Source organism: Odocoileus virginianus, chromosome 18 (assembly GCF_023699985.2).
Source record: "Odocoileus virginianus isolate 20LAN1187 ecotype Illinois chromosome 18, Ovbor_1.2, whole genome shotgun sequence".
Lineage (NCBI taxonomy): Eukaryota > Metazoa > Chordata > Mammalia > Artiodactyla > Cervidae > Odocoileus > Odocoileus virginianus.
Window position 1 is genome coordinate 15009254 of NC_069691.1, and position 27437 is coordinate 15036690.

General features: G+C 38.3%; 1 protein-coding gene and 1 long non-coding RNA gene across 10 annotated transcripts in view; one reads left to right on the forward strand and one right to left on the reverse strand.

Moving 5' to 3' along the window:
* The window catches only part of TRPM3 (transient receptor potential cation channel subfamily M member 3), a 702629-nt gene that overhangs the window by 258355 nt on the left and 416837 nt on the right, over window positions 1-27437 (forward strand). For all 9 annotated transcript variants that reach the window (XM_070480357.1, XM_070480358.1, XM_070480361.1 and 6 more), the window contains exons 2-3: window positions 25566-25645; window positions 26947-27151. In XM_070480357.1, the coding sequence (XP_070336458.1) occupies window positions 25566-25645; window positions 26947-27151 (285 nt within the window). The remainder of the gene's footprint in view (window positions 1-25565; window positions 25646-26946; window positions 27152-27437) is intronic.
* Window positions 17372-19668, reverse strand: LOC110136897 (uncharacterized). Its single transcript, XR_002313762.2, has 4 exons — window positions 19595-19668; window positions 19159-19449; window positions 18029-18142; window positions 17372-17571 (listed from the first exon to the last, which is right to left on the reverse strand). It is a non-coding gene; the product is annotated as an uncharacterized lncRNA (long non-coding RNA).

The following is a 27437-nucleotide window of genomic DNA, read 5'->3' on the forward strand; positions in this document are numbered from 1 at the left end:
TTTGGCCACCTCATGCAAAGAGTCAACTCATTGGAAAAGATGCTGATGCTGGGAAAGATTAAAGGCAAAAGGAGAAGAGGGTGGCAGAGGATTGGATGGTTAAATAACATCAATTCAATGGACATGAATTTGAGCAAATTCTGGGAGATAGTGAAGGACAGGGAAGCCTGGCGTGCTGCAGTCCATGCGATCGCAAAGAGTTGAGCACAACTTAGCAACTGAACAACGAAAACAACAACAACAATGTATGTGCGTGTGTGCTCATTCACTTCAGTCGCGCCCAGCTTTTTGCCACCCCATAGCCTGCCAGCCTCCTCTGTCCGCGAGATTCTCCAGGCATGAATACTGGAGTAGGTTGCCATTTCCTTCTCCAGGGGATCTTCCCGACCCAGGGTTCGAACCAGCATCTCTTTCATCTCCTGCATTGGCAGCTGAGTTCTTTACCACCAGTGCCACCTGGGAAGCCCTATACAACAGTGGATGGAGGTGTGAATATCAGTGAGTCTCGATATTGGATAAACTAGAATGGCCTAGTTGGTGAATAGCGAGGACCATTGAGTAGTTCAGCAATAGGCATGGCTGTCAACATGTTTTGGAGGCAAATTGCACAGGTATTTGAATGCCATGTGAATATTTGGATAATAGAAGAAGAGAACAACCTATTCTCTAAAGTTTAAAAGAAGTGGTTTTCAACCGTGACCTATTTGCCCCAAATGGATATTTGGCAATGACTGGATACAGTTTTGGTTGTCACATCCAGGGGTGGGAATGCTATTGATTTCTAGAGAGTAGAGCCCATAGATGTTGCTATTAAACATACAAGGACAGGACAGTACCCACACCCAGCAAAGAATTATTCAGCCCTATGTGTCAACGGTAATGAGGTTGAAGATTTCTGATTTAAGGAGATATTTCTTATGGCACTGTGAAGGATGGAATAGGGCGAGGAAGTGGAGCAAAGAGAGGCCTGTTCAGAAACTTAGAGTGAGAGACAGAACCTAATCTAGGCAGTGGCAGTGGGTTTTGCATCTTGCAAATAAACATAAGCAGCCAACTTTGATAAACTTCAATTCTAACCAGTGACCAACAGCAAATGTATTATTGTTGATCAGACAGTATTTCACAGAATTAAGAAATGAGATACTGCAGACCCACTGTTGCCTACAGATGCAAATCTGTGAGCAAGGGAACATAATGTGCTTTTTTCACAAACTCCTGGGATAATTTTTAGCAGGAGTTCCACTTCAAGTCATTGACTCTTAAATCTGTTTTTTAATAAATAATTATTGTTATATAATATATTGCCTATAATTAGTTCCAAGCTTATCTTAGTTTTTTTTTTAAATCACTTAAGTTAATCAAATTTATGTCCCTCAGTTCTGTGAAGTGGGAACATAAATCAAGCCTATTTAGGATATTGCAAAAACAAAAACATAGCTGTGTCTTCTGTTTGCAGGAAGACGGAGTATTTGTTTAAATATGCCTTGGAGTATTTGTTTAAATATGCCTTGGGGTATTTGTATAAACTGTCACATCTCTCCTATAATAAGGAGTACGTTTGCCACAGGCACACTTTGCCCCATGCTGGGGCCTTCACTAGTTCTGCCCTCACATGCCTGGTCAGCACATTCTCAGATGAATGGTTAATTCAGTTCTGCATGCTTTCACCAGGTCACTGCCCCTCAGGGAGAAATCAGACATTTTCCTTGTAGGCTTCTGGGGTATCCTATACTTTTCCACCAAGAACATGAGCCAACATATCATCAAGAGTTCTCTCTGGTTGGAGGTCTAGATTAGAGGTAACACACACACACACACACACACACACACACACACACACATTTTCCTGCATAACTGTTTCTAAAAGACCCTCAATGAATTAGCACATTTTTTGTCATGGAAAGCATATACAAAATATGTTGTAAAAAAGCAACTTAATGGGTTTGCACATGGGCACTGTTCCTGCAATGGAGCATTGTAAACCACCCCCTGGTACAGAAAGATACCCTAGGAAGCCCTTTATTATGAGCAGCAACAAAGGATGGAGACCAAAAGTGAATGAATCTCACTGTAAATGTATGTTTCTATATATCTTATGATCCCCCAAATATGTTTTCAGTACAGCCAAGAAAACAACTACCCAAATGCTAAAAATCAAGTTCCTTTAATTCAGTCCCATTGATTGAAATGTTAGGACATCCAAGACCCATGGATGTCAGAACTAACACTATAACTGTTTCCAAAAGCCAAGTAACAACTAGGATCGTGTACCTGATACAAGAAGAATATGTCAGCCTCTTTGTACTTATCCTCCAAATCAGCTCTTTTTCAGAGACAGAAAATATTCTGTCTTATAAGCCAGCTGACTGGAGTGCACAGATGTCTGGGTCAGAAGAGCTGGCTTTATTACTGGCTCTGCTAGTTGCTTGTGGTGTGACCTTGGGTAAGTCATTTCTCCCTCACTGTCGGTTTCTTCCAACATGGAGCTCAGGTAGAGCAAATGAGATGCTGCACTTGAGAGCTGGATCTGTTAACTGTGAAGAAATCAGGATTTTTAGTATCTATTGGCTCATATGATTTTACTGTTACCTTTCCTAGCTGTTCTAATGAGAATCACTGAAATCACATCAGGGGAGAGGAAGTTATTGTGAGCTTAGAGACGGACTAGAATTGGCATGGGAAAATCATCAGGAAGCAGGACTACTCTCTCCATCTCTTTGTCTTTCACAGTCTACTTGCTTCCTTTCTTACACACGGTGCTTCAGCTTCTGATTACTCAGGCTCTGTGGTGCAGTGCTCTGATAATGCACATTCCCCTCTCTGAGTTTCCACTTATACCTAAGTGTTGTTACCTACTTGGAACTTTCTCTACCTCAAGACGTCTCTACATTAGATCCCCATGGTTCCTGGCTTCATTTTCTCTGAGTGTTTAAGTTAAAAGTATCAAGAACAGCACTAGGATTCATCAGCTCTTCTTTGGGTGTCAGTCCATAAGTCAAAGGTAATGGCTCACCTTTGCTCTGGAGTCAGGCACAAGCACTGTTCCGCTGGTCTGTTCAGTTACAGCCCACGGGTGGTGTGGGGATACTGGGTGAGGATATGGTGTCATAATAAAGATGGGCGCATGTGGGCAGATAGGCACTGACTGAGATCTCTAGGAAGAACACTGGTTTGAGTACTTCCCCGTAATTCCTGTCTTTAGTACTCTTATATATGTATCTTTTCGCAGTTTGCTCAGTTCAGTTCAGTTCAGTCGCTCTGTCGTGTCTGACTCTTTGTGACCCCATGAATCGCAGCATGCCAGGCCTCCCTGTCCATCACCAACTCCCAGTGTCTACCCAAACCCATGTCCATTGAGTTGATGATGCCATCTAGCCATCTCATCCTCTGTCGTCCCCTTCTCCTCCTGCCCTCAATCTTTCCCAGCATTAGGGTCTTTTCCAATGAGTCAACTCTTTGCATGAGATGGCCAAAGTATTGGAGTTTCAGCTTAAACATCAGTCCTTCCAATGAACACCCAGGACTGATCTCCTTTAGGATGGACTGGTTGGATCTCCTTGCAGTCCAAGGGACTCTCAAAAGTCTTCTCCAACACCACAGTTCAAAAGCATCAATTTTTCAGTGCTCAGCTTTCTTCACAGTCCAACTCTCACATCCGTACATGACCACTGGAAAAACCAGAATCTTGACCAGATAGACCTTTGTTGGCAAAGTAATGTCTCTGCTTTTTAATATGCTATCTAGGTTGGTCATCACTTTCCTTCCAAGGAGTAAGCGTCTTTTAATTTCTTGGCTGCAGTCACCATCTGCAGTGATTTTGGAGCCCCAAAAAATAAAGTCTGAACCTGTTTCCACTATTTCCCCATCTATTTCCCATGAAGTGTTGGGACCAGATGTCATGATCTTAGTTTTTTGAATGTTGAGCTTTAAGCCAACTTTTTCACTATCCTCCTTCACTTTCATCAAGAGGCTTTTTAGTTCCTCTTCACTTTCTGCCGTAAGGGTGGTGTCGTCTGCATATTTGTTACCATCCTATTATGTTAAGCGTTACAGGGAACATAGATATCTAGGGATGTGGTTTTGAGGAATGAGTCATAGTTTAAGTGATACCCAGTCTAAAACAAAGCCACCACTCACTCAGATGAAGGACCAGAATCAGGTTTCATTTTTCTCTGCTCTTTATGATGTTATGTAGTCATTGTAAATTGTTGCCATGACCTGCAGCCAAACCATCCTTGCAAAGTCACTTTCAAGGGAGAACTTTCCCAGTAAGTCAAGGTAGACCTCATATGATCAATAATATGAGGTGGGAGACACAGGATGGGGATTAATTTTAAAACTAATTTTGAGGAACGTCCCAGAATACTCAAAATGTCTCATGAACTTTGAAGCATGGGTGTCAGTCTGAGAAAATAAAGTAGCTGAAAAGCCTATGAAGAAGACAGAAACCAGCAGTGATTCCTAAGGCCTGAGTCTCCACACCTGCAGTCTTGCTGATAGTCTAATATCCAATAATGGAAGAAAAAGAATACCAAGATTACTTCTAGAAACATATTTGTTACCATTCCAAACAGCTTTGGCATTTCCTGTTAGGAAATGTTATTTATATTAGCTGCCCTCAGTATAGCTTTTTTCACTGTCTAGTTTGTGATTCTGTTAGAAATGTGGCAGACCTAGCATTCCCAGAGAAATGAGTCCTCTTTCTCTTCATTGTTACATCACATCAAATGCATGTAACCAAATCAACTAAAGTGATGACTGGGTAATACCAAGAGACTAATTTATTTGGTCAACTATTTGGCTGAATGCTCTGTGTGCCTAAGAATCTATTGGGTAATAAATCATCATTTTACTCTTTCATACAGTCTCTTTCATATGTTGACTCTTAGTCTTTTGGATCACAGAAACTTTATACTTTGGCTAAGACTAACTTCTTAGAACTTGATAACTTAGTGATAATATTATTTTTAAAGCATACTTCTGATTATTTAAGATAATTCATTATTTATTAGGCAAACAGACTGCATGCTAAATATGCCAGATATGGTACTGATTGCTGAGGAGTCAGATGAGAGACATAGCCCTCACCCTTAAGGTACTTATAATCTAGACAAGGGAATAAACAGAAAGCTTTAGGAGATAGTAGAAAAGTTCTGAGGTCGAGCACAGGTTGGTCTATAGAGAATATTTCTATTCATAGCTCACATTTCATGTAAATAATCTTAATTTCTAAATAACATAACTCATAGGTGACAGGTTTTGGTGTCACTTGAGACATGCATAAAACTCCATAGGCAGTGCTCTAAAGGAAACTGCAGAAATGCAGAAATGTCCAAAAGCACCATTGTGATGTCGCCTTTTATTAGTTCACAAGAGGAGATGTAATTATTCTGCTAAGTCTTTGTTTGCTATTTGAGAGCAACAAATTAAACCCCACTAATCTACCTCTCTGGATGGTACTTGTTGAACCTAAGAGGCTTCAATTATCAACAGCTTAATAAACTTACTAATCTGCATTAAATGAAATCCTTTGCAAAATCACATTGAAACAATGCTTAAGTCATAATCAGCCTGCCTGGTATCTACAGCCTACTGTGGCTGAGCCCCAGAATGCACTGTGTAATCAAATTCCATGTTACTCAAATCTTGGAAAATTCCTATTAGGTGATTGTACACAGTTTGTGTGTGTGTGTGTGTGTGTGCGCGTGTGTGTGTTTTGTCACATGAATTCATACAGTTCCTTTTTTAATCCAGAGAAAATTGACATTTAGGTATAAGTCAAACAAGAATGTAATTTAAAACTGCTTAAGTTCAGCCACCTACTACCATAAAAAGAAAGCTTAAAAAGAATGTTCTATTCTGCATACAGCAAGCCAGCATTCTGTGTAACAAGTCTTCATATGACATTCAAAGAATATAAGATTGTTATGTTTTCAATCCAGACCACAGTACCTTGTGAGGGAATAAAGCAGTATCCTTTAGGTTTTCAAATGGAGAAATGGAGGCAATAGAATGTTTCATCCCCAGTCATTGATGGGAACACCAGCTGGCTACCATTCCATCCCTCTATTTCTACAGTCCAGACAAGGGGGGACTCTTAGAACAGAATCACTAATTGAGTGGTTTAAGATTCACATAGGTTTTCTCCAAGTGACTAGTATTGATGTCTGGCACAGGAGCTCAAGTTGATAGTAACAATGCCATGAGGAACTCATCAGTTAGCCCTTAAATGTTAAATAGTGAACAGCACAGTACAGATGAGGGAAGGATTCATGCACCTAAAAACACAAAGAAAGGGAGCCATAGAATTAATTGAACAAAGTGTTTCAGGTTTTTGTCCTCAATTTTATGGACTAATTAATCATTTAAACCTGTCCAAGGCACACACATGCAAAAGCTTACTAAAATCCATCCATTTAGAATTCTGCTGGCACAGTTTTTTTTTTGTTTTTTGTCTTTACAGTGTAAAATGCAGAATTTTCTATCTGGGTATAACAGAATCTAGCAAGGACTGTCATTTAAAAACTACCTAGGTATTAAAACTTCTGACCTTCTCTATTATTTTGAATTATGCTGATGAAAAATATTTTTCAGATCATCTCCATCAGCGTGTATTTTCTAAGACTTGAAAAATTTTGAACAGAGGGAAGGTATAACATGTCTAAATTCAGTGGAAAAACATAATTAATGGGCAATCATACTGTTTAACAAATGGCTGGTTTTAAATAATGACATCTACTGACACTAAGAAAAGACTGCATACCCTCAAAATAGCACTTGACAATCCAGAACTTTTCTAAGATTTTATCCTTAGACTACAGAATATTAATTTGAAGATCCAAGCATTCAAGAATGATCTGTGGACCCATTGTCCTGAAAATGCACTAACAAACTACAATACCAACAAAAAGAAGGGTGCAGATATATTGCATTTTTATTTATTTATTTATTTTCAGTACTTACCAGCATGTTTTTGTAATACAAAATAGGTAAAAGTAGGACTTGGTGTGTGCCTACCAGGTTCCAACTGAAAAATAGTGTGTGTGTGTATGTGGCAGGGGCTTCCCAGATGGCACTAGTGGTAAAGAAACTGCCTGCCAATGCAGGAGACATAAGAGATGGGGGCTCGATCCCTGGGTTGGGAAGATCCCCTGGAGAAGGGCATGGCAACCCACCCCAGTATTTTTGCCTGGAGAATCCCCATGGACAGAGGAGACTGGGGGGTTCCAGTCCATAGGGTTGCATATGTGTGTTTATGCACACATATACGGTGTGTGTGGGTGTGTGATCAGTCAATTCACTGGCAGTTCTTTAAAACTGACAGTTGCCAATGTTTCAAGACATGACAGTTCTACTGGGGGCTGAATATGTTAGGAATCTAGAGAGCAAGGCATTTAATTAATGAACATGTAAAAGAATGTTCCACCCACAGTTGAAGGATCACTTTTCTTGTTAACTTTATATAACTGATAATTTTAACAAAGATTATTGATGTACTAGACACTTGAGGTTCAAGAAGATTTTAATAACATAGATATGGTGCCTACCCTACGTGAGCCTGAGGACACAGGCTGGCTGCACGCAGTTACGGACAGAAAGTGTTAATGGGCAGAGAATAAACAAAGTGTACGGATGCTCAGGGAAGGAAACAACATGTCTGCTGTAAAGATGGCAACAGGGGAAATAAGAGAAGAAAGAACAATTTGAGGTAAATCCTAAAGTGTGGAGTATGAGAACAGGTAATTAAATTGAAACCACCTCCTTGAGACTATGGAAATAAGGAAGAACAAAAGTTAGGTAATTTAGGAAAATGCACCCATAATCATTTAAGTGCCTACTGTATGCTAGGAATGTCAGCTCTGTGCCAGACCCAGCTCAAGTACCTGTCCTGGGCAAAGTTAATGCTTCCCTCCTTTGACACCTTCTGAAGCTGTTCTACTTCCTAGCTCTGTGTCGTTAAACTAGATGGCTAACCTCTGCTGCCTTGGTGTCCTTACCTGCAAAATTATCATAATGAAAGCATTTAACTTCACAGGTTTGTTATGAGGATCAGATTAGTTGCTATATGAAAATAATTAGCCCAGTGTATGGATAACTGTAGGGCTTCCCAGGTGACTCAGTGGTAAAGAATCTGCCTGCAGTACAGGAATGGCAGGAGATGTGAGTTTGATCCTAGAGTTGAGAAGATCCCCTGGAGGAGGAAATGGCAACCCACTCCAGCATTCTTGCCTTGGTAATCCCATGGACAGAGGAAACTGGAGGGCTACAATCCATGGAGTCACAAAGAGTCAGACATGACTGAGCAACTGAGTATGCATGCATACTGTAAGGGCTATAAATGTGTTTGCTATTATTGCTTTTATCAAACATTGTAATCTCTCATTCCTATGATTGATTTCGGTCTGAACAGTGCTTTTCACGTGGGAATCTTATTAAAATACAGGTGCAGATTCAGTAGTTCTTGGGTTGATCCTAAGAATCCACATTTCTAACAAGTTCCCAGATGCTGCTGGTTCATGGACTACTCATCAAGTAGTGCCTTATGGTTTATGAATTGTTGCTGGTCCATGAACTGTTTGTGAATAATAAGTGGAGCAAAAATTGAGAATAAACATTTATACATTTTATAGCAGTTTGCCACTGCCACAAAATCCAACTGCATAATCAGGTCACGGCATTTTACAAAACTATGAGTTTGTAATGAATTGAAAACAGTTTTTCAAATGGTCCTTCACCACAAATCATTTGGGAAGCATTGCTCTAGAATACAATATAAACTTAAAAGTAAATAGGAGGTCTACATAAATTTTGTACTGCCTCATCAACTAAAAGAACTTTGTACAAGGTTCGTGTTCAACAAATATTCTTGAATGCTTGTGAGAATTCATTTAAAAATAAGCAAGTACACCTCTGATTGCCCATTTTCAAATTCTCCATATAATGACTGGAGTCAGAGTTCCAGGTAGCATCAATTTTAATGAAGTACAATTAACAATTTCGTGACTAAGCTTCTGTTTACATCTTATGCTTAATGATCATGTAAAGACTTACACATACACTTATGCAGGGACGCAGGTTGTGCTGCAGCCCATGCGGTTGCGGAGTTGGACATGACGGGGAGACTGAACTGAAAGACTTATATATTACACCAGCAAGCCCAGGAGGTTATTTTCTCTACTTGATTCTCTCCTATAAAATATTAGATTTGTACATTTGTAGAAATATATGCTCACTTTTATAACAACTCACTTTCAAATAACTAATGTTAGAATCTGAACACATACACACATGTATGTTAACATGAGTCCCACATTTCATCCTTGTGCTTCATCTACTGTTGCCTCAAGTACAGGCAGTATTTATTAGGTTGGTGCAAAAGTAACTGTGGTTTTTGCATTGTTGAAATTTGCTGTTTGATATCAGAATACATTCTAAATAAATGTGATTATGTTATTCATCATTTTAATGTACATGTTTTGCTTTATGTTTTTTTGCTAATGACTTATTTCTTGCTGTTTATTTTATATTTATTTTAGACTATGGAAATGGAAATGATGTTAGACAAAAAGCAAATTCAAGTGATTTTCTTATTTGAGTTCAAAATGGGTTATAAAGCAGCGGAGACAACTCGCAACATCAACAATGCATTTGGGTCTAACGAATGCATTTGTACTAATGAATGTACAGTGCAGTGGTGGCTCAAGAAGTTTTGCAAAGGGGATGAGAGCCTTGAAGATGAGGAGCATAGTGGCTGGCCATTGGAAGTTGACAATGACAGTTGAGAGCCATCATTGAAGCTGATCCTCTTACAACTACACGAGAAGTTGCCAAAGAACTCAGTGTCAACTCAGTTCTATGATCATTTGGCATTTGAAGCATATTGGAAAGGTGAAAACAAAAGCTCTGTAAGTGGATGCCTCGTTAGCTGACCAAAAATCAAAAAAAATCATCATTTTAAAATGTCATCTTCTCTTATTCTTTGCAACAACAAGGAACCATTTCTTGACTGGATTGTGACATGCAACAAAACTGGATTGTATACAACGGGTGATGACCAGCTCAGTGGCTGGACTGAGAAGAAGCTCCAAAGCACTTCCCAAAATAAAATTTGCATGAAAAAAAAGGTTGTAGTTACTGTTTGATGGTCTGCTGCCCATCTGATCCACTGCAGCTTTCTGAATTCCATTGAAACCATTATATCTAAGAAGTATGCTCAGCAAATTGATGAGATGCACTGAAAACTGCAATGCCTGCAGCTGGGCGTTGTTCAACAGAAGGATCTAATTCTTCATGACAATGCCCAGCCACACATCACAAAAACAGTGCTTCTAAAGTTGAGTGAATTGGGCCCTCCCTCATCCACCATATTCACCTGACCTCTTGCCAACCGACGACCACTTCTTCAAGTATCTTGACAACTTTTTGCAGGGAAAGTGCTTCCACAACCAGCAGGATGCAGAAAATGCTTTTCAAGAGTTTGTCTAATCCCAAAGTATGGATTTTCATGCTACAGGAATAAACAAAGTTATTTCTCATTGGCAAAATGTGTTGATTGTAATGGTTCATATTTTGATTAATAAAGTTGTGTTTGAGCCTAGTGTAATGATTTAAAATTCACAGTCCAAAACTGTAATTATGTTTGCACCAACCTAATAACATTAGTATACATATTAATATGTCAAAAAAAAAGTAGAAAGGAAAAGAAATACTTGTTTGAAAAAAAAGAAATGTATTATTTTGGGTGTGTATGTGTGAGTGAAAATCAGTATCATATTTTATACTTTTACCTATTTTGTTGTTGTACAGTCACTCAGTCTGTCCAACTCTTTGCAACCCCATGGACTGCAGCAGGCCAGGTTTCCCTGTCCTTCACCATCTCCCGGAGCTTGCTCAAACTCATATCCATTGAGTCAGTGCAGCCATCCAACCATCTCATCCTCTGTTGTCCCTTTCTCCTGCCCTCAATCTTTCCCAGCATTAGGGTCTTTTCCAGTGAGTCAACTCTGCATCAGATGGCCAAAGCATTGGAGCTTCAGCTTCAGCATCAGTCCTTCCAATGAATATTCAGGATTGATTTCCTTTAGGATTGACAGGTTTGATCTTCTTGCAGTACAAGGGACTCTCAAGAGTCTTCTCCAACACCACAGTCCAAAATCATCAATTCTTCAGTGCTCAGCCTTCTTTAGGGTCCAACTCTCAGATCCATACATGACTACTGGAAAAACCATAACTTTGACTATATGGACCTTTGTTGGCAAAGTAATGTCTCTGCTTGTTAGTGTGCTGTCTAGGTTTGTCATAGCTTTTCTTCCAAGAAGTAAACGTCTTTTAGTTTCATGGCTGTAGTTAACCATCTGCAGTAATTTTGGAGCCCAAGAAAATAAAGTCTGTTACTGTTTCCATTGTTTCCCCATCTATTTGCCATGATATGATGGCTTTTACCTATAGTGACAGTTTTAATGACTGGTCACAGATAGTATTCTAACATACAGAATAGCATTCCAGAGTCAGAAATTTCACATAAGTGTGTATATTTATGATTTTCACTTGCCATTATATCACCAGCTAGAAGCAGGATGCCACTCACAAGGAAGAAGTTAGTTTTATACTAAATATTGGAGAAAGGAACCTAAGGTCTCTTGAAAATTCAGGGTTTGGAGTTTATATTAATAGATGAATCAAGATAGTCTCTGCTCCATGATTTTCATTAATAATGTCTTTACTAATTACTTTCAAAATCTTTATCATACTTCTCTCTCATATGCCAAACAGGAATCTTAAAATAAATTACATTATCAAATTAAACAAATCTGTGGAGAATTGCTACTTTTGAAAATTTATTCAGAAATGTGGATGTCAAATCATTTACAACCTCCTCCAACCAGGTCATAAATGTTATTTGTTTGTATCCCATCAGAAAGCAGTATTCAAATACTAAATTCTATCATGACAGTTTTACTCTTCTGACTTTTTTATATGGATCCGTTGTAGATCTGAAAGAAGGTTGGCATGGATGGAGGTAGTAAGTGGGACGTGACAGTGCGAGGCATGTGAGACCTGCTAAGGAATGTCAATTTTATTCTAGGAGTCGTGGAAGTCACTGAGTTGTAAGGGGGTAGGGAGATGGAATGCCATGAGCTAACGTATCATTTTAAAAGATCATTAATAAAACTATTCAGTATGATATTGCAATGATTTATACACAATATGCATTTGGCAAAACCCATAGAACTGTACAACACGAAGTGTGAACCCTAAGTAAATTGTGAATTTTAGTTAATGAATATATATCATTATCAGTTCATCATTTGGAACAGATATAGCACAGCAATGCAAGATGTTAAATAATACAGGAAACCATGGGGAGAAGTAGAGGGAGGGGATATTTGAGAACTCTCTGTACTTCTGGTCAGTTTTTTTTTTAAACCTAAAACTTCTCTAAGGAATAAAGTCTATTAATTAAGAGGAAAAAATGATCACTGTTTTTGCTGGGTGCAAAATGAATTAAGGGGACCAATTAGAAAGCCCGCACAGTCTATTTTTAAAAATAGCTTCATTAGCATAGCTTCTTTCAGAAGTGTTTTGCATTCGGAAATTCATTTTGGCATCAGATATCCAAAGAATGAACTCTCTACATCAGAGTGAGGATGAGATGCTAAGAAAATAGGAGAAAAAAAATCACAATGCTATCCAATGGAATACAATTTAGAGACTCAATCTGTATTTCTGCACTACCTATTAATATTTTTTACACCTACTTTTGAATTTTTGTTCATTTCTATGTGCATCAAGTTTAAATATATTTAGAGAAAGCTAATAAATGTGTTAATATCTTCCAAGACCTAAAGTCTTTCAGAGAAATTTTATATTAACATGCTAAGGTAGGAATAAGTCAAAAGATACAGGATTTGGTAGGGAGTGTGTAAGGGAATGCATTGCCAATATATAGATGCTAATAACCTTGAAAACTTTAAACTATCACATTAGTACCACATAACCAGAGGCTGAATTTATGTGGATGGCTTTATTTTCTGCTTGAGAATCTAGTAATTTGACAGAGAAAGATGATTGGAGAATTCCATGGACAGAGGAGCCTGGTGGGCCATGGTCCATGGGATCGCAGAGAGTCGGACACGACTGAAGTGACTAAGCACAAATATCTAATAATTTTTCATTTCCAGAGAGTAATAGGAATAGCTTTGCAGTTGCATTGCTAGACCAATCTGCTTATAACTCACTTTTGATGATAAAAATGGTCTTGATTTGGCCTCAGTTTCTCCAGTTAAGTAATTCTTGATTGTTAGGTTAAAAAAATTACAAATTGTGGGCAGACTGCTTATTCTGATGGGAATGATGATCAGAATTTGATTTATTGTTTGGTTGGGAATGAGGGCAAGAGAACACAAAGTTCTGATCTTGAAAACTCTCTCAATGGCAGAACTAGAAATTTCAAGTTATTAATTAATTGTGTGAATGTCTTAATAATACTTGAAGTCTTATTGAAAAAGAATTAGGACTTGACGCTTGTGCCAGATTGCTAAACCAGAGGCATTCTTAAGAATGGTTGGAGTCTGGGGAGAATTCTTTCAGGGATTATTTATTAATTCAAATCTCCTTATGTGATTTGTGCTCAGTAAGCACAAAACTATGCTCTGCTACGTTTTTGTTTGTTATAAAAAGAATAGTGGTTTCATGAATGTGTAAAAATTAAAACAAAATACTCTCTTATTTAAGAAAAGTAACCTCTACACCTATCTTGTACACATTAATGAGGAGCCAATGACAGTGCTCTCAGGTTCTGGTTCCCATGATCCTTAGCTCTGAAAACAGAGTTTGACCTAGAAGATCGCCAAGAGTAAGTCCTCCTGAAGTTTAAACGACTCAGCAAGACGTGGCTAGGATGCCTGTCTCGGGACTCTTAATCAGCCATGCTTCCACTAGGCTCTGCCTTTGAATGGATAAAGAACATCAGAATTTCAGAAATAAAATCCCACAGCCAAATTTGTCTATACCTTGTGAGGATAAAGAGTGTGAACTGAACTTAATCACTCATTGATAAAGACGAATCTGTTTCTTTACCCAAAATACTTTAACTAGGACTGATGATAAACTAAAAATAATAAAAAGAAGAGAAAGAGAGACTGACTTCCTAAGGAGTTAATCCTTATATGAGAACTCTACTACAAATAGAAGTACAGCTACTTATCCATTGTCACTTTCTTCTTAACATCTTCATCCTCCCAGAGCAAAAGACACAAGCAAAATAAAAATCAGCCTCTGAATCTATGATATTATTTGTCACATAAACTCCATGTTTCTACATAACAAAATGTAACAATTTCGTGATTCAGCACATTTCTTTGGCTTCTGACAAAATAAGAATGGTGCTGGAATGAATTGTGAAAGCTAAATAGAATTAAGGACTTAAAGGATGACATTGTATCACCCTAGCTCTGCATTTACTTGACAGAAAGCAAAGTTGTATTTCCCACACTTGCAGCCTAGACCAGTTTTATATGGCTGACTCTGCTGTAGTTATGCTTTTTGGTCAATGAAGGCAATAAAGCTGCTAAAAATATGTGTGGAACTTTTAATTTTTTATGTCACCATGTATGGAAACAGCTATTATATTCAAGCAGATGTCTAATCCTTGATCATAAATAGGATACTTTTGAAATAGAAGTCTATATCCTCATTTCAATCTTTCCAGCAGGCTTTTAGGCTTGATAAAGTGTGTGTGTGTGTGTGTGTGTATATATATAAATGTATATATATACACACACATATATATGTATATATATAAATGTATGTATATAAATGTATATATATGTATATATAAATGTATATATAAATGTACATATATAAATGTATATATATATACTTTTTTTTATTAAGATAAGAATAATTGAAATGCAGTTATCCCACCACAAAGAAGGAAAAAATGACTCAGTGTCCCTAAAATTAGTCCTGGAATATACAAGACGCAGGGTCCCCTGTGCCCTCTGTATCCTATAGAAGCACAAGGACTTTGGCTCCATTAGGCTGAGCCAATAGCTGATGTACAACTTAGTGAGAGACTAAACCTCTGTAGGCCCCAGTTTTTAATTCGTATAATGGAATTTTATGTACCTACCTTACAGAGTTATTGTGAATATTGCATAAAATACTATGTGAGGAAGCATTTGTGAACAGTAAAATACTTTATAGCTGTAATATATTACTGCCATGCAATAATTTACTGATTTATAATGAAACAATTTTTCAAAGAAATGCGATATATATTTTTGTTTACAAAAATTCTGTGAGGTTAACATTCATATATATTCATACTAAATCTATGTAAAATTCTGCATGTATTTAGGTATAATTTTTGCAGTAGGACCTACTGACAAAAGATGAGTTTCAGTTATAATTGTAAAGCATGATTTATTGAATTTTTTGCCTAACTAGTGATAAAAATATAATCTAATTTAACTTTATGTTATAGTGTATATGATTTAAGTTTAGAAGCTATAAAGTGAATTTTAGTACAAATAATTTAATAATTTATATGCTAATTATAATAATTAAAATAATTTAGTGTAAATAGCTTCACAAATAATTATTCCCCAACTCTGACTAGTTAGGAATGAGAAATTAATATTTCCGCAGAAACAATGTTAAAAATAGGAGGAAGAAGCAGGATAGTGTCCTGGACAAGGCTTCAGAACTCCACCTATGCCATGATAGACTCAGAATACTGTGTGTTTGTAGCAGAAATAGGCAGTGGGGGATTATAAATTTTGACATGAAAACAAATAATTTTTAAATTATATGACTTTTCTCCTAATGGAAGTGTGAGCAAGGTATGAAAGTGGATCAGTAGTTGTGGTAATTCATCCTGTCTGGCAGTTGTCAGCCAAGCCTGTCAAAGAATACAATGTTTTGTGCAGAGTTTGGGAGAATAAACAGGTGTTTGCTCAACATAGAAGCAGGAACCTAGCCTTCCAGGTGAATGGGCCAGCATATTCAAAGGTTGAGGAGCTTGGCACAGCATGGTGCATTACGGAAACAATCAATAATCTGGTGTACTGGAACATAATGTGTTTAAAGATTGAAGGGAGATGGAGTGATTTGAACAGATAGTTTCAGAGGCAGATCCTGAACATTTTTTTTTCATTTATTTTTATTAGTTGGAGGTTAATTACTTGACAGTATTGTAGTGGGTTTTGCCATACATTGACATGAATCAGCCTTGGATTTACATGTGTTCCCCATCCTGATCCCCCCTCCTGCCTCCCTCCCCATCCCATCCCTCTGGGTCTTCCCAGTGCACCAGCCCCGAGCACTTGTCTCATGAACTGGTCTCATCTTGCCGAGGATGGAAACCAAAGAAGAGTATTGACCAAGGGATGTCCTGATTGATTGTTTTAGGAAAACCATGTTGATGATATTATGCTTCAGAGACAGTTGGCTTTGTCATGTTTCCCTGGCACTGTTTTACTTTATAGGTCAATGGCAACTCTGAATATTAGAGAATACAATACATTTATTTACATACATTAGATAAAAACAAGGAATATTTAAGAGAAATTGCTCTTGTGTTTCCCAAACTTCCCTTGCTTATGTGATACCATCATAGTTCTTTATCTTCAAGTCATTTTTAATCTAATTTATTAACTATTTTAATGGATTCATTTTTCTTAACTCCGTAAGAGAAAACATATGATGTCTCCAAACAATAATATTTGTTAAATTACAGTTTTAGCCATTGCTTAAATATTATATATTATTAAAAATCCAACTCTTAAAAGAAAAATGCATCTGGGTACCACCTTTAGGAAACATGAGTTCAGTCCATCTGATGTCATCATCTTACAGGTGAGGAATTGATGTACAAGTCAATCAAATGTCCCTATGTCACCTGTGTGTGCTGACAACATCCCAAACAGTTCTTGGTGTTGGAGTGACAGCACTAACAAAAGAAAATCACTACCCTCAGGAACTTACATTCTAGTGGAGGACATAGAGAATAAATGCATAACGACTAGGTAGTGTGAAGAGCTGAGGAAAAGAAAGGGAAGTTGGAGTAGAGAAGCAAGAGTCGAGAAGGATGGCTCGGGTGGTCCTAGTGTACTGATGAAGCAAGTTGTCAGTGAACTGAGGATGCAGATGTCCAGGTAGAAGGGAAAACAGTAGAGGCACCCGAGAACTTGCCTGACATCCTGAGGAAGAGCCTAGAAAAGCTAGCACTGCTACCACGGAAGCTGGGTTCTGAGGCCCACCACCCCCTCCCCGGCTGCCCCATCAGGCGACCCGTTTCTCTATTTGCACGGACTGATTAGCACACACCCGTTCCAGCCCACTGCTTGTTTTATTGGAATGCCGCCACGCTCATGACCTACCAGTGCTTTTGTGCCGCAGCAGCAGAGTTGAGTGTTGTGACGAAGACCGTGTGACCCACAGAGAATCTGAATTATTTACCATCTGGCACTTTACAGAAAATGTTTACTGAGCCCTCCTCCATATCATGCTCTTCTTGTTGTCGTTGTTGGTAAGTGTAGACATCACAGAATGGAGTGCTTTGGGCATCTTTATAAAAATGAAATACAAATCATCCCTGTCAAAATCTAGTTTATACTTGTAGAAAATCTGATTTCATTTTTTCAACTTGAGTTATGTACCAGGGGAAACTTTTTAGTATATTCAAGTGTGATCTTTTTATTTAATAATGAAATGGGAGAATAAGGTAATCTGTCATTACATAAAAATAGGAGTGAAGAATAACCACAGTTTGCATTACACTTATGGTTTCCTCTTGTTAGTATTCAAATTATATTCTCTCTAAACTATATCTGAAAGAGGCTGGTGATGTATCCTGTCAGGAGTTGGAGTTGCATTGTTGGGTAATGAATAGGATTTTTAAAAGATCCTCATGGACAATGTGGCCCAGAGCTAAAATCTCTTTGGAACTAATTACCTTCTCAAATCAAAGGGTCCTGAAGATCATCCGTAACCCTATAGGAAGGCAATGCTGTGCTGAGTTTACCTGGGGCTTCCTTGTTCACTTAGAATGCTCGTGGTTCTGGTGACAGTATTTTTGTCTTTGGTGGGAAGTTCATGGAAGGTGCCTCATATTCTTGTCCCTATCACATATTTCTCTCTAGGAAGGAAAAATAAGCAAAAAGAAAACAACAACAAAAAATAAGTAAGACTAGAAAAACTAGGGCTAAAAAATACATGGGTAATATTTACAAGATTCAGTGTGGATCTGACTGAACTCAAGTCAGATGAAGAATTGAAGTAGTATCTAGTGAAAAAGCAAGATAAGAAAGCTGAATTTTTCAAATATTTCTGACATAGGATTATCTGTAACCAATTTTAGTCTCGTAATCTACAACTACTAGGTCAGTGTCTCTCAGATACTTGCCTGCCAGCCAACACTCCCCCTCTTCTTCCTTCTCCTCCTCCTCTCTGTTCCCTTCCCTGCTCCTCCCTCCCTCCCCCTCCTCCCTCCCCCCTCCTCCCTCCCCCTCTGTCTCTGCCCCATTATCATAAAGTCGTGCTGAACAGTTGGAAAAAAAATCTGGAAGTCTTCTGGCCACAAAGAATATAGTTTAATGGCTATAAGTATGTAGTTACAGAAGAAAACTTTGGAAAGTATAAAAAAGCAAAACAAAAAAATAATAATTAACTAGTTTTCCCTTTAGTCTCTTCCCATCTCTGTATCTAATTAAAATTTGTAATCATTCTCTACTTATAATTTTTTCCTGCTTTTTTCAGCTAACAATGTAAAAATGTATATTTCTCTATGTGATTACGTAGTCTTCTGAAACCTGTGATCATCAAACAGCATGAACTATAGTGTAATTAGCCTCCCATTGAGGGACTTTTGTTTCCAATTTGTCTGTATTATAAAAAATGTTGCCGTGAACACCTTTGTGTGCTCACGTCCCTGTTGATTCCCTAAGAATAAAGGCATAGGAGTGTTACAGCTGCATAGAAGTAAGGGCATGCATATTATTAAGGTCATCACTACATATTCTGGAGATAACTCCTGAAGACTGTCAAAGGGACTTCTCCATCTTGTGTTTAATGCTAACGTTCAGCCTGATGATTCATTTGCATTTTGCTTATTGTAATATTTCCTCAGTTGAAAGTTACTTAGTAATTTGTTACCTGCTGTCTCCAGGGAAACCTTGGTAAGTGAGAAACCAGAAGATGGGGGAGTTTGAAAGATCCATCCTGGAAACTGCAGAAAGGCAGGGAGAAGGCTGTGGACCTGATCCTGATCAGAGATAGAAATAAGTTACCCAGTTCACACTGTGATTCCCAGGGAGAGCCCCCGTAACACAGAGCAGGCACTTTGACAGGAGACTGTGGGAAAATGAAGCTCAAAGTGCCACTGTCCTCACAGGTACGCAGCCCACAGAGTTGATAACAAACACACCTCTCAGCTCTGAATTCCATCTGCAAGAAGAGATAAGTCCTTTGGAGATGAAGTGTTCACATACTTTTTAAAAAATATTTTTGTCTTGTTGAATGTTGAACTGTCTTCTTCCCTTGTTTGTTCACTTATCTAGCTACGAAATACTGTTATCTAAAAAAAACTTACTCTTGGAAGATATTTGAAAGAGTTCTTTTGTGTTGTGTGAGCAAGAACTTCTAAGTTGCCTTCACCCCCACCCCACCCACCCCCAGATAAGCACGTCACAAAGCAGATGCTTGCAGCCTGCATCCATGTGCTGTGACAGTCCCAGCTCATCTTTTTTTAATAGGGAAACGGGGGAGTGTAGGTTTCTAGTCACACAGTTACAGTTGTGGGGAGGGGCTGCAGGATAAGACGTGTGATCCGTTTTATTATTATTATTTATTGACATTTCAGAAGTTGTGGAACATCACTGATAAACCCCAACTTTATTCTCCTTGGGCACACATTCAGGGACTCAGCTATTCTTTTGAAACATTCAGAGTTTTTAGCAGTTCCTCTTTAAAGAAATGCTATCGTTCCATCCTTTGGGGAGGAATGAACAATGCTGCTTGTGTGTCCAAACCACTTGGAGCATTAATATACTGTTTCTGTAGAAGGATTTGCTTTCCAAAGTTGAACTTTTCAGAACTCAGAACACCTTATCACACTTTCACAAGGCTTCTTTCTGAAAATGGAAAAAGGAAAGGGGGGAGAGCCTGTCAGGACTTGTGCCAGTTAAATCCGATCTCTCCGGGGATTTGTTTTTCTTCTGGCGTCAGATTAGATGTTCAAATCAAGCAGTGTTTGAGGGCTGCAAGGGAATGTCCATGGGATTCTTAGTGAGGCTAATCCCAAAGCAGCACATTCCAAGGGACTAATCTGCCCAAGTTCATTGCTTACTTGAAACGTCTCTTGGGGGAAGAGCCCGGCAAGTGACTTTTTTTCCGGTGGGCGGTCATAAGAGCATTATTAACGGGATGACCAACCCCAGATGCAGCAAAATGAAAGCAACAGGAGCTGCTCGTGGGACTGCCTTTGCCACCACTCAGAGTCAGTGCTCAGGTAAAATTATTTCAGCTCATTTTCTTCTTGTTCAACTTTCCGGTATTGGATCTGGGCATCTAGAGGAAGACCCAGGGAATGCCAGGGAGATGTTGAGGAAAAGCAAAAGGTAAAAATGAACACAGGCATTCAGTACCTTGGAGTCTTTGGTATTTTGTTCTGATTAGGGCAGAGTGTAAATTTTAAACCTGAGAGTCTCAAAATGAGGAACATAGTAAAATTTTGCTCATAATTTGTTCCTAAGAAGTTAGTGAACTCTTTTTTTTTCTTTTTCTTTTCTAATCTGCGATTACTGGTCTGGGTTGGTGTCCTTCTGTGAAGTTGCTCTACCAATGGGAGGATTGCAGTAGCAGTTTCGGAGGCTTTCTGAAGGCAGATTTAGTTATTTTTCCTGGCTGGAGAAGGTCTTAACTCTCCAGTGGGGAGTGGGGAGTAGTGGTAAGAAGAATCATGGAGGTTTGAGAGACTAACGTTTATAGCAGAGTCTTTGGGAAAAATAGTGGAAACTTGGTTAAATGAAACAACTTCAATTTTTTTCTTTTTTTGCTACCTATTATTTTGATGCTTTATTGATTGTACAGTTGACTTTCAAAATTCATATGTACTTTATTCTTTGAGGGTAACATACTTTGTTCGAAATGTGAATATCCTTATTTTTGTTTTGAAAAAAATGTCTTTTAATTATTAGCCTTTGAAAAACATTTCCTTATTATACATCACACATGACTGATCATACAGAAAGACAAGAAAGAAAATAGCCCTTCACAAACTCAGCCATGGTGATGTGACCGTCCTACCTTTAGAAATGTGATTTTCTAAGGGCTGGTAGCAGCCACCTTTTCTAAGAGTACATGAGTCCTCCAAAGCCTATTTTAAAAGAAAAGATTTTCGGGCACACTGTTGAAGTTTTGCATTAGAAGAGAATTAGGGTCAACTAGAAACATGGCATGTCAAAACTGTTTTATGCTTTCTAACATCAAGGATAGCCATTCTAACCCAACTTAGTTGGATGTTGCAGCCAAGTATAAAACTTCACAGAGAGTAGTTCAAAGCCTTTGAACAAAAGAAAAGGGAATTAGTTTAGAGGACAAGTTAAATCATGGTTATACACCAAATATGCCAGGGAAATGATTTAAAAAATCTAATATCCATCTATACTGAAGTCTGAATAAAAGCACAGTTAAGCCCACTCCAAAGCATAGTAAATTGTACATGATGTTTGGTAGAATTCCTAATTTGTGTGCTATACATGTGCTCTTTCTGTTATATATTATGCTTTCTCAAAAGAAGAATCCAACTCAATTATGAATGATGGAAAAACTTTTTTTACATGTCCTTTCCCCCCTCCTAATTTTCTATGCCTTTGTAAGAGAAATTGTTAGTTTGCTAATAATAAGAAGTAGAAACTGATCCTTAATCCCTTCACTGACAATGAGGTAACTTTTCACCTTTGGGAAGGTAATTAAGTTGCTAAACCACAAGCAAGTCAAATTACTTAAAGACCAACAAACAAGTTAGCAATCCATATGCAGTCAGTCTTACTACACACCATCTGAGTAAAGCTTCTAGGGCCTTCCATGTTGAAACCAGGATCTGTAAATGAGAGAAATAACGGAGGTGCCCTTGAAATTCTCAAGTTGGGAGGCCTGTGTGATTACATTTCATTGTTGTAGCCATTATAATGATACTTCTTCCTTTGACTTTTCTTACATTCTTGTGTCTGCCTTGTGTCCCACCTCAATCCTTGACCTCCGGGAGAGAGGAACAGAGAGTAGAGTGCTGATTACCTCACTTGTGGGAACTGAAAGGATGAAATAAGGAGGGGAAAGGTGCAAGTGTGAACTGGTTCTCAGACATGCCTCTACAAGGGCACTCCCAGGTCTGCCCAGATCTAGGGTATTTTAGTACCAATAGCGTCTAATTTGGAGAGACAGTTGAGCAGAGTCAGTAAGAGTATGAACTCTGGAGTCAGACAGCTCAAGTTCAAAGTCTATCTTCCAATTTGCTACATTTCACACAGACATGACATAATAGTAGTAATTCCCCCATGGGGTTCTTAAAAGGCTCCATGGAGATAATACATATAAGGCACAATTCCAGGCACATGCTAAATCCCAAATAAAAGTTAGGCATTGTTATTACCTACTGAGCACCTACTAAGTGCCAGATGCTTACCCTGAATCATCTACTTTGATTAATACAGTTTTCCAAAGTAGCTATGATTATCCTCATGTTATAGAAAAAGCCCAGAGAAGTTAAATAAATTTCTAGATACCTTGTCTGTAGACAGTCAGGCCTTCTGGGAGCATATCATCTCCAGTGTAACATAAAGTCAGTTTAGGTCAGATCTGCTATGGCAGTTTAATAGTGTTTCTCATTTAAACCTTTATCTGAACTTTTAGTATGAGACCAACGTTAAGACTGGTTCCTCTTCTTTAAGTGAAAACTTGCTACCTAAATAATGATAACAACTCTGTGTTTCAGGCATTATGGTTGTGCCCATTTTTATAGATGAGGAAAACTGAGGATCAAAGAAATTATATGACTTTGTTGAAGCTGCAGAGTCTCATTCATACCACTTTTCTAACTGCAGACATCATTCTCTACCCATCATACTGCCATTCCTACTTTCTCTCAAAGAGTATTGATCAGCACCCCCTGAAATTCCCAGATGCTTTCCAAAAGATCCTTCTGAATGCCAGCCAAAGTGGGCCCCAAAAAGTGAAAGTATGCTCTCCCTTTTCCGCTCCCCAAGGTGTAGTGAAAGTTGGTTTCAGATGTCAAGAGAGGAATATTTTTACCATCTATCTGCCAAGAGATATTATCAAAGAAAGTATTCAGTTTCTAGGAAAAAAAATCACAGCCTATGAATAGTTTAACTTACAGGCTTTTTTACGAAGATAAAAACTGGTTATCTATGCTGCTAAGCTTATTTCTGCTGCAAAGATGTAGCCACTAGTTTTTCCTACATTTTTGAGAAGAACAACTTTGAGACTAGACACTGAAGCTTTCTCCATGCCGAAATGACAAACAGAACTTCAAATGTTACCTTTGTGGTATGACAGTGCAGGGGGCCACCTAGACCCAGGATCTGTGCGGCAGAGTGGCTGCGCCTTTACATTCGGACGATGCATAAGCACTCAGAAATTGCGCGGCCTGATTGTAACCATGACTGGAGCAGGGTGCTGGTCCTTTGTACCCCTCAAGCGTCCCCTGTGTCGCTACTTTCAAAATGTGCTTTGTTATGCATCTAAGACAACTACTGCCTTCAGTGCCACATGCTCACATAGACTCCACTGTGAAAGAGGACTGAGATGCAGTATTAAGGGGCTGAGGACCAAGACCTTAGCACAACCTTTACAGCCATTTGGGTCCTTAGAAGAGTTAGTGTCAGTTATAGCCAACAAAACAGGGACTTGAAACAGTCAGCATTGGTCACTGAGACAGGCCAAGTAAACAGCATGTTTGCACTTTGGCCCTGTATGTATTTTTTTTAACTTTTTCCTTTATATTGGAATATAGTTAATTAGGGCTTCCCTCTGAGCTCAGCTGATAAAAGAATTTGCCTGCAATGCAGGAGACCCCTGTTCAATTCCTGGGTCGGGAAGATCCCCTGGAGAAGGATAGGCTGCCCACTCCCATATTCTTGGGCTGCCCTGGTGGTTCAGCTGGTTAAGAATCCGCCTGCAATGCCGGAGACCTGGGTTCAATCCCTAGGTTTGGAGGATCCCCTGGAGAAGGCTAAGGCTACCCACTCCAATACCCAGGCCTGGAGAATTCCAGCGACTTATAGTCCATGGGGTCCAAAGAGTCAGGCACAACTGAACAACTTTCACTTTTTACTTTACAGTTAATTAACAATGTTGTGTTTATTTCAGGTATACAACAAATTGATTCAGTTATACATATACATGTATCTATTCTTTTGTCTAATGTTTTTCCCAGTTAGGTTGTTACAGAATATTGAGCAGAGTTTCCTATGCTCTACACAGGAAAGTAGGTCCTTGTCTGTGATCCATTTTAAATATATTAATAGTAGTGTGTCTGTGTCAATCCCAAACTCTCTGTATATTTTAAAAGTAGGAATTTTGTTCTGATCCTGGGTTAGATAGAAGATGACACCATGTGGAAATAACATTACATGTTACTCTACCAAACTTCTATCTCAACCACTTGCTTAGAGAAGGAATCTTCTGAGTAGTTTACTGGATTACATAGGAGACTCCTATACTGTTTCAAATGCTGGTAAAGAAAGGGGTTAAGGGATGAAGAATGGAAACTGTTTTGGAACAAAGATGGTACAGTTTGTTGGAACTTGCTTTATCCTTCTGGGAACCTAATCTCAGTGGCCAGGCTGCTGTGTAGACAGTCCCAACAATGTTCGTTCTAAGAAGCTGTGTTTCGTGTGCTGAAAGGCATGTGGGATGCCAAGAAATGTGGCATCTACTTTCCTTCCAAAGGCATTACCTGTGAAATTTTGGACTGTGATGAAGACATTTATCTTACTTATGTTTCCATCTCCTTTTTCCGCTTCCATATTCAAGCATTGATAATTTGGATTTTAGTAAAAGCATGGTGATGGATTAGAGCTCAAATTAAATGTAGTTTCCTCACCATTTTTCTTTCTTTCTATAAATAAAATCTAATGGAAGTGTCAGCCATTAAAACTTTATGCTTATCTAGGTATATTTCTTCCTCATACTAATACTTGTTATCTAAAGGATTATGAACATACTGCTGTATAGCTTTCATTTTCTCTGTAAGTAGCATTATTTTTCTGTTCTTCAGAAGTCATTATGAACTTGTATATAGTTCCATTACTAGCATTTTTTAATATGGTCATTTTCCTTTGACTCTCATATTATGACATTAAAAAATCTAATCAGCAGTTTCTGATAGTAAGGGATTTTGTTATATACAGCATTTATGTGTGAAGTAACAACAATTTCAATTCAGTTTATGAGATATTAGTCTGTTAAGTGTTTATGGAATTTTGCATTCTAGTCAAAAATACTTAAAGGCTGTGTTCCCCTTTCCTTTTCCTTTTTTTCAGGCTCAGAAGTCTTGGATAGAAAGAGCCTTTTATAAAAGAGAATGTGTTCACATCATCCCCAGCACCAAAGACCCCCATAGGTAAGCTTGCTGTGTTTGTAATGTAGCAAGAACTTGAAGTAGCAGTTACGGAAACAAAACTATGATAGTAGTCACTATCCATTGCAACAGAACTGATGTGAGATTAAGGACCACTTTTCATTGTTACTGAATATCTTTGAAACAATCTTATATATACACACCATGTAATAGGCCATGCCTGTAGTTAATTCTCTGGGAGCATGTACAAAATAACAGGTACATCCTCAGGAAGGGAATTCATCATTGTCTGCAAGAATGGATTTTATATTTATATGTACACATGTATATGTATAAATATATATTTAATGTGGTTTCCCTTTCCAGCATTTCATCAAAAATGGTTGGTTTTTACCAACATGCTCAGCTACAGCGAAAAAGAGACTTTTAAATGAGATACTCCTAGCAGATTACTGATTAGACTGCAGACCTTCAGATTTCTATTCAAGAACATTTTTAAAATTCTACTTACTTCCTGATGATCAAAAGTATAGAAAGTGTGAAGTATTTGGGATAAAGTAATATATGAATATCTGGAAGTGCCTTTACAAAAAGACAATATAATGAGGTAGTTTAAAATATAGACTCTGGGATCATATAAACCAGCTGTACAACCTTGAATGCCTTTAAAACTATAATATTGTACCCATACAATGAATGTCACACTGTTAGTATTTAATAAATGGTAACAACATATCAGTATTATTGCTAATAGTCATAGTAGTCCTAGTAGTAAAGTATGAGCAACATTTTCAACGATGTAAGGAACAAATTTTATTTTCAGATATCTTGTGAATAATTTTTTTCTTGTTTCTTCAAGAAAACTTAAGTTGCAAATTTTTATTCTCAGAATTGGATATTTGACAGTGAGTGTCAATTGGGAAAAGACAAATTAGGTTCTTACATATGATTGAGAGTCCTTATTTAAATGTGCCTGTTAAAATTCTCCCCTTAAAGCTGTTCAGTGGCCTTTGCACAAGATTTAATAGATGGGAGGAGTAAGAAGTAGAAAAATCTACAGGGCTTTCATTCTTAGGTTCCAATCCTGAACAATATGGCTGGTGTGAAAGGGGGTGGGTTCAGAAAGATGGGAGGCCCATTACAGCTAAAGCCAGAGAAGAAGTGTATTAATTTGTCAAGTAAATCCTGAGTTCACCATTTGTCAGGTATGCCACATATGGTTTCCACCTGAAAACTGACTTGCTGGCTTGCTACAGTTTGTAGGTTTCTCCAGCAGATTGCCTTAAGTGTGTATTCCAGTTGTCACTAATACAAGGGGTTCACTTTGACCTCTTACATTATAGGTGTTGCTGTGGGCGTCTAATAGGCCAGCATGTTGGCCTCACTCCCAGTATCTCGGTTCTTCAGAATGAGAAAAATGAAAGTCGCCTCTCTCGAAACGACACCCAGTCTGAGAAGTGGTCCATCAGCAAGCACACTCAACTCAGCCCCACCGACGCTTTTGGGACCATTGAGTTCCAAGGAGGAGGCCATTCCAACAAAGCCATGGTAATCAGAACACTGTAATTCACTTCCCAAATTCTCTTTCAAGGCCTTCAGAGGAGTGGTGAAGAGCTGGAAATTTAGTCTTTGGGCTAAATCTCAACTTTGCCAGTTCCTTGCTGGGTGACCAGCTCTATTTATGTTTCTGCTCTGCCTCTCTGCTCTTCCTCTATTTAATGGGGGAAAGAAGACCTTCCTTTCAGGATTTTTAGAATAATAATTATGAGATCAGACCTAGTGACTATTGTTTTTAATAATAATACCAAGTAGATTTCTATCAGTATTCACTGTT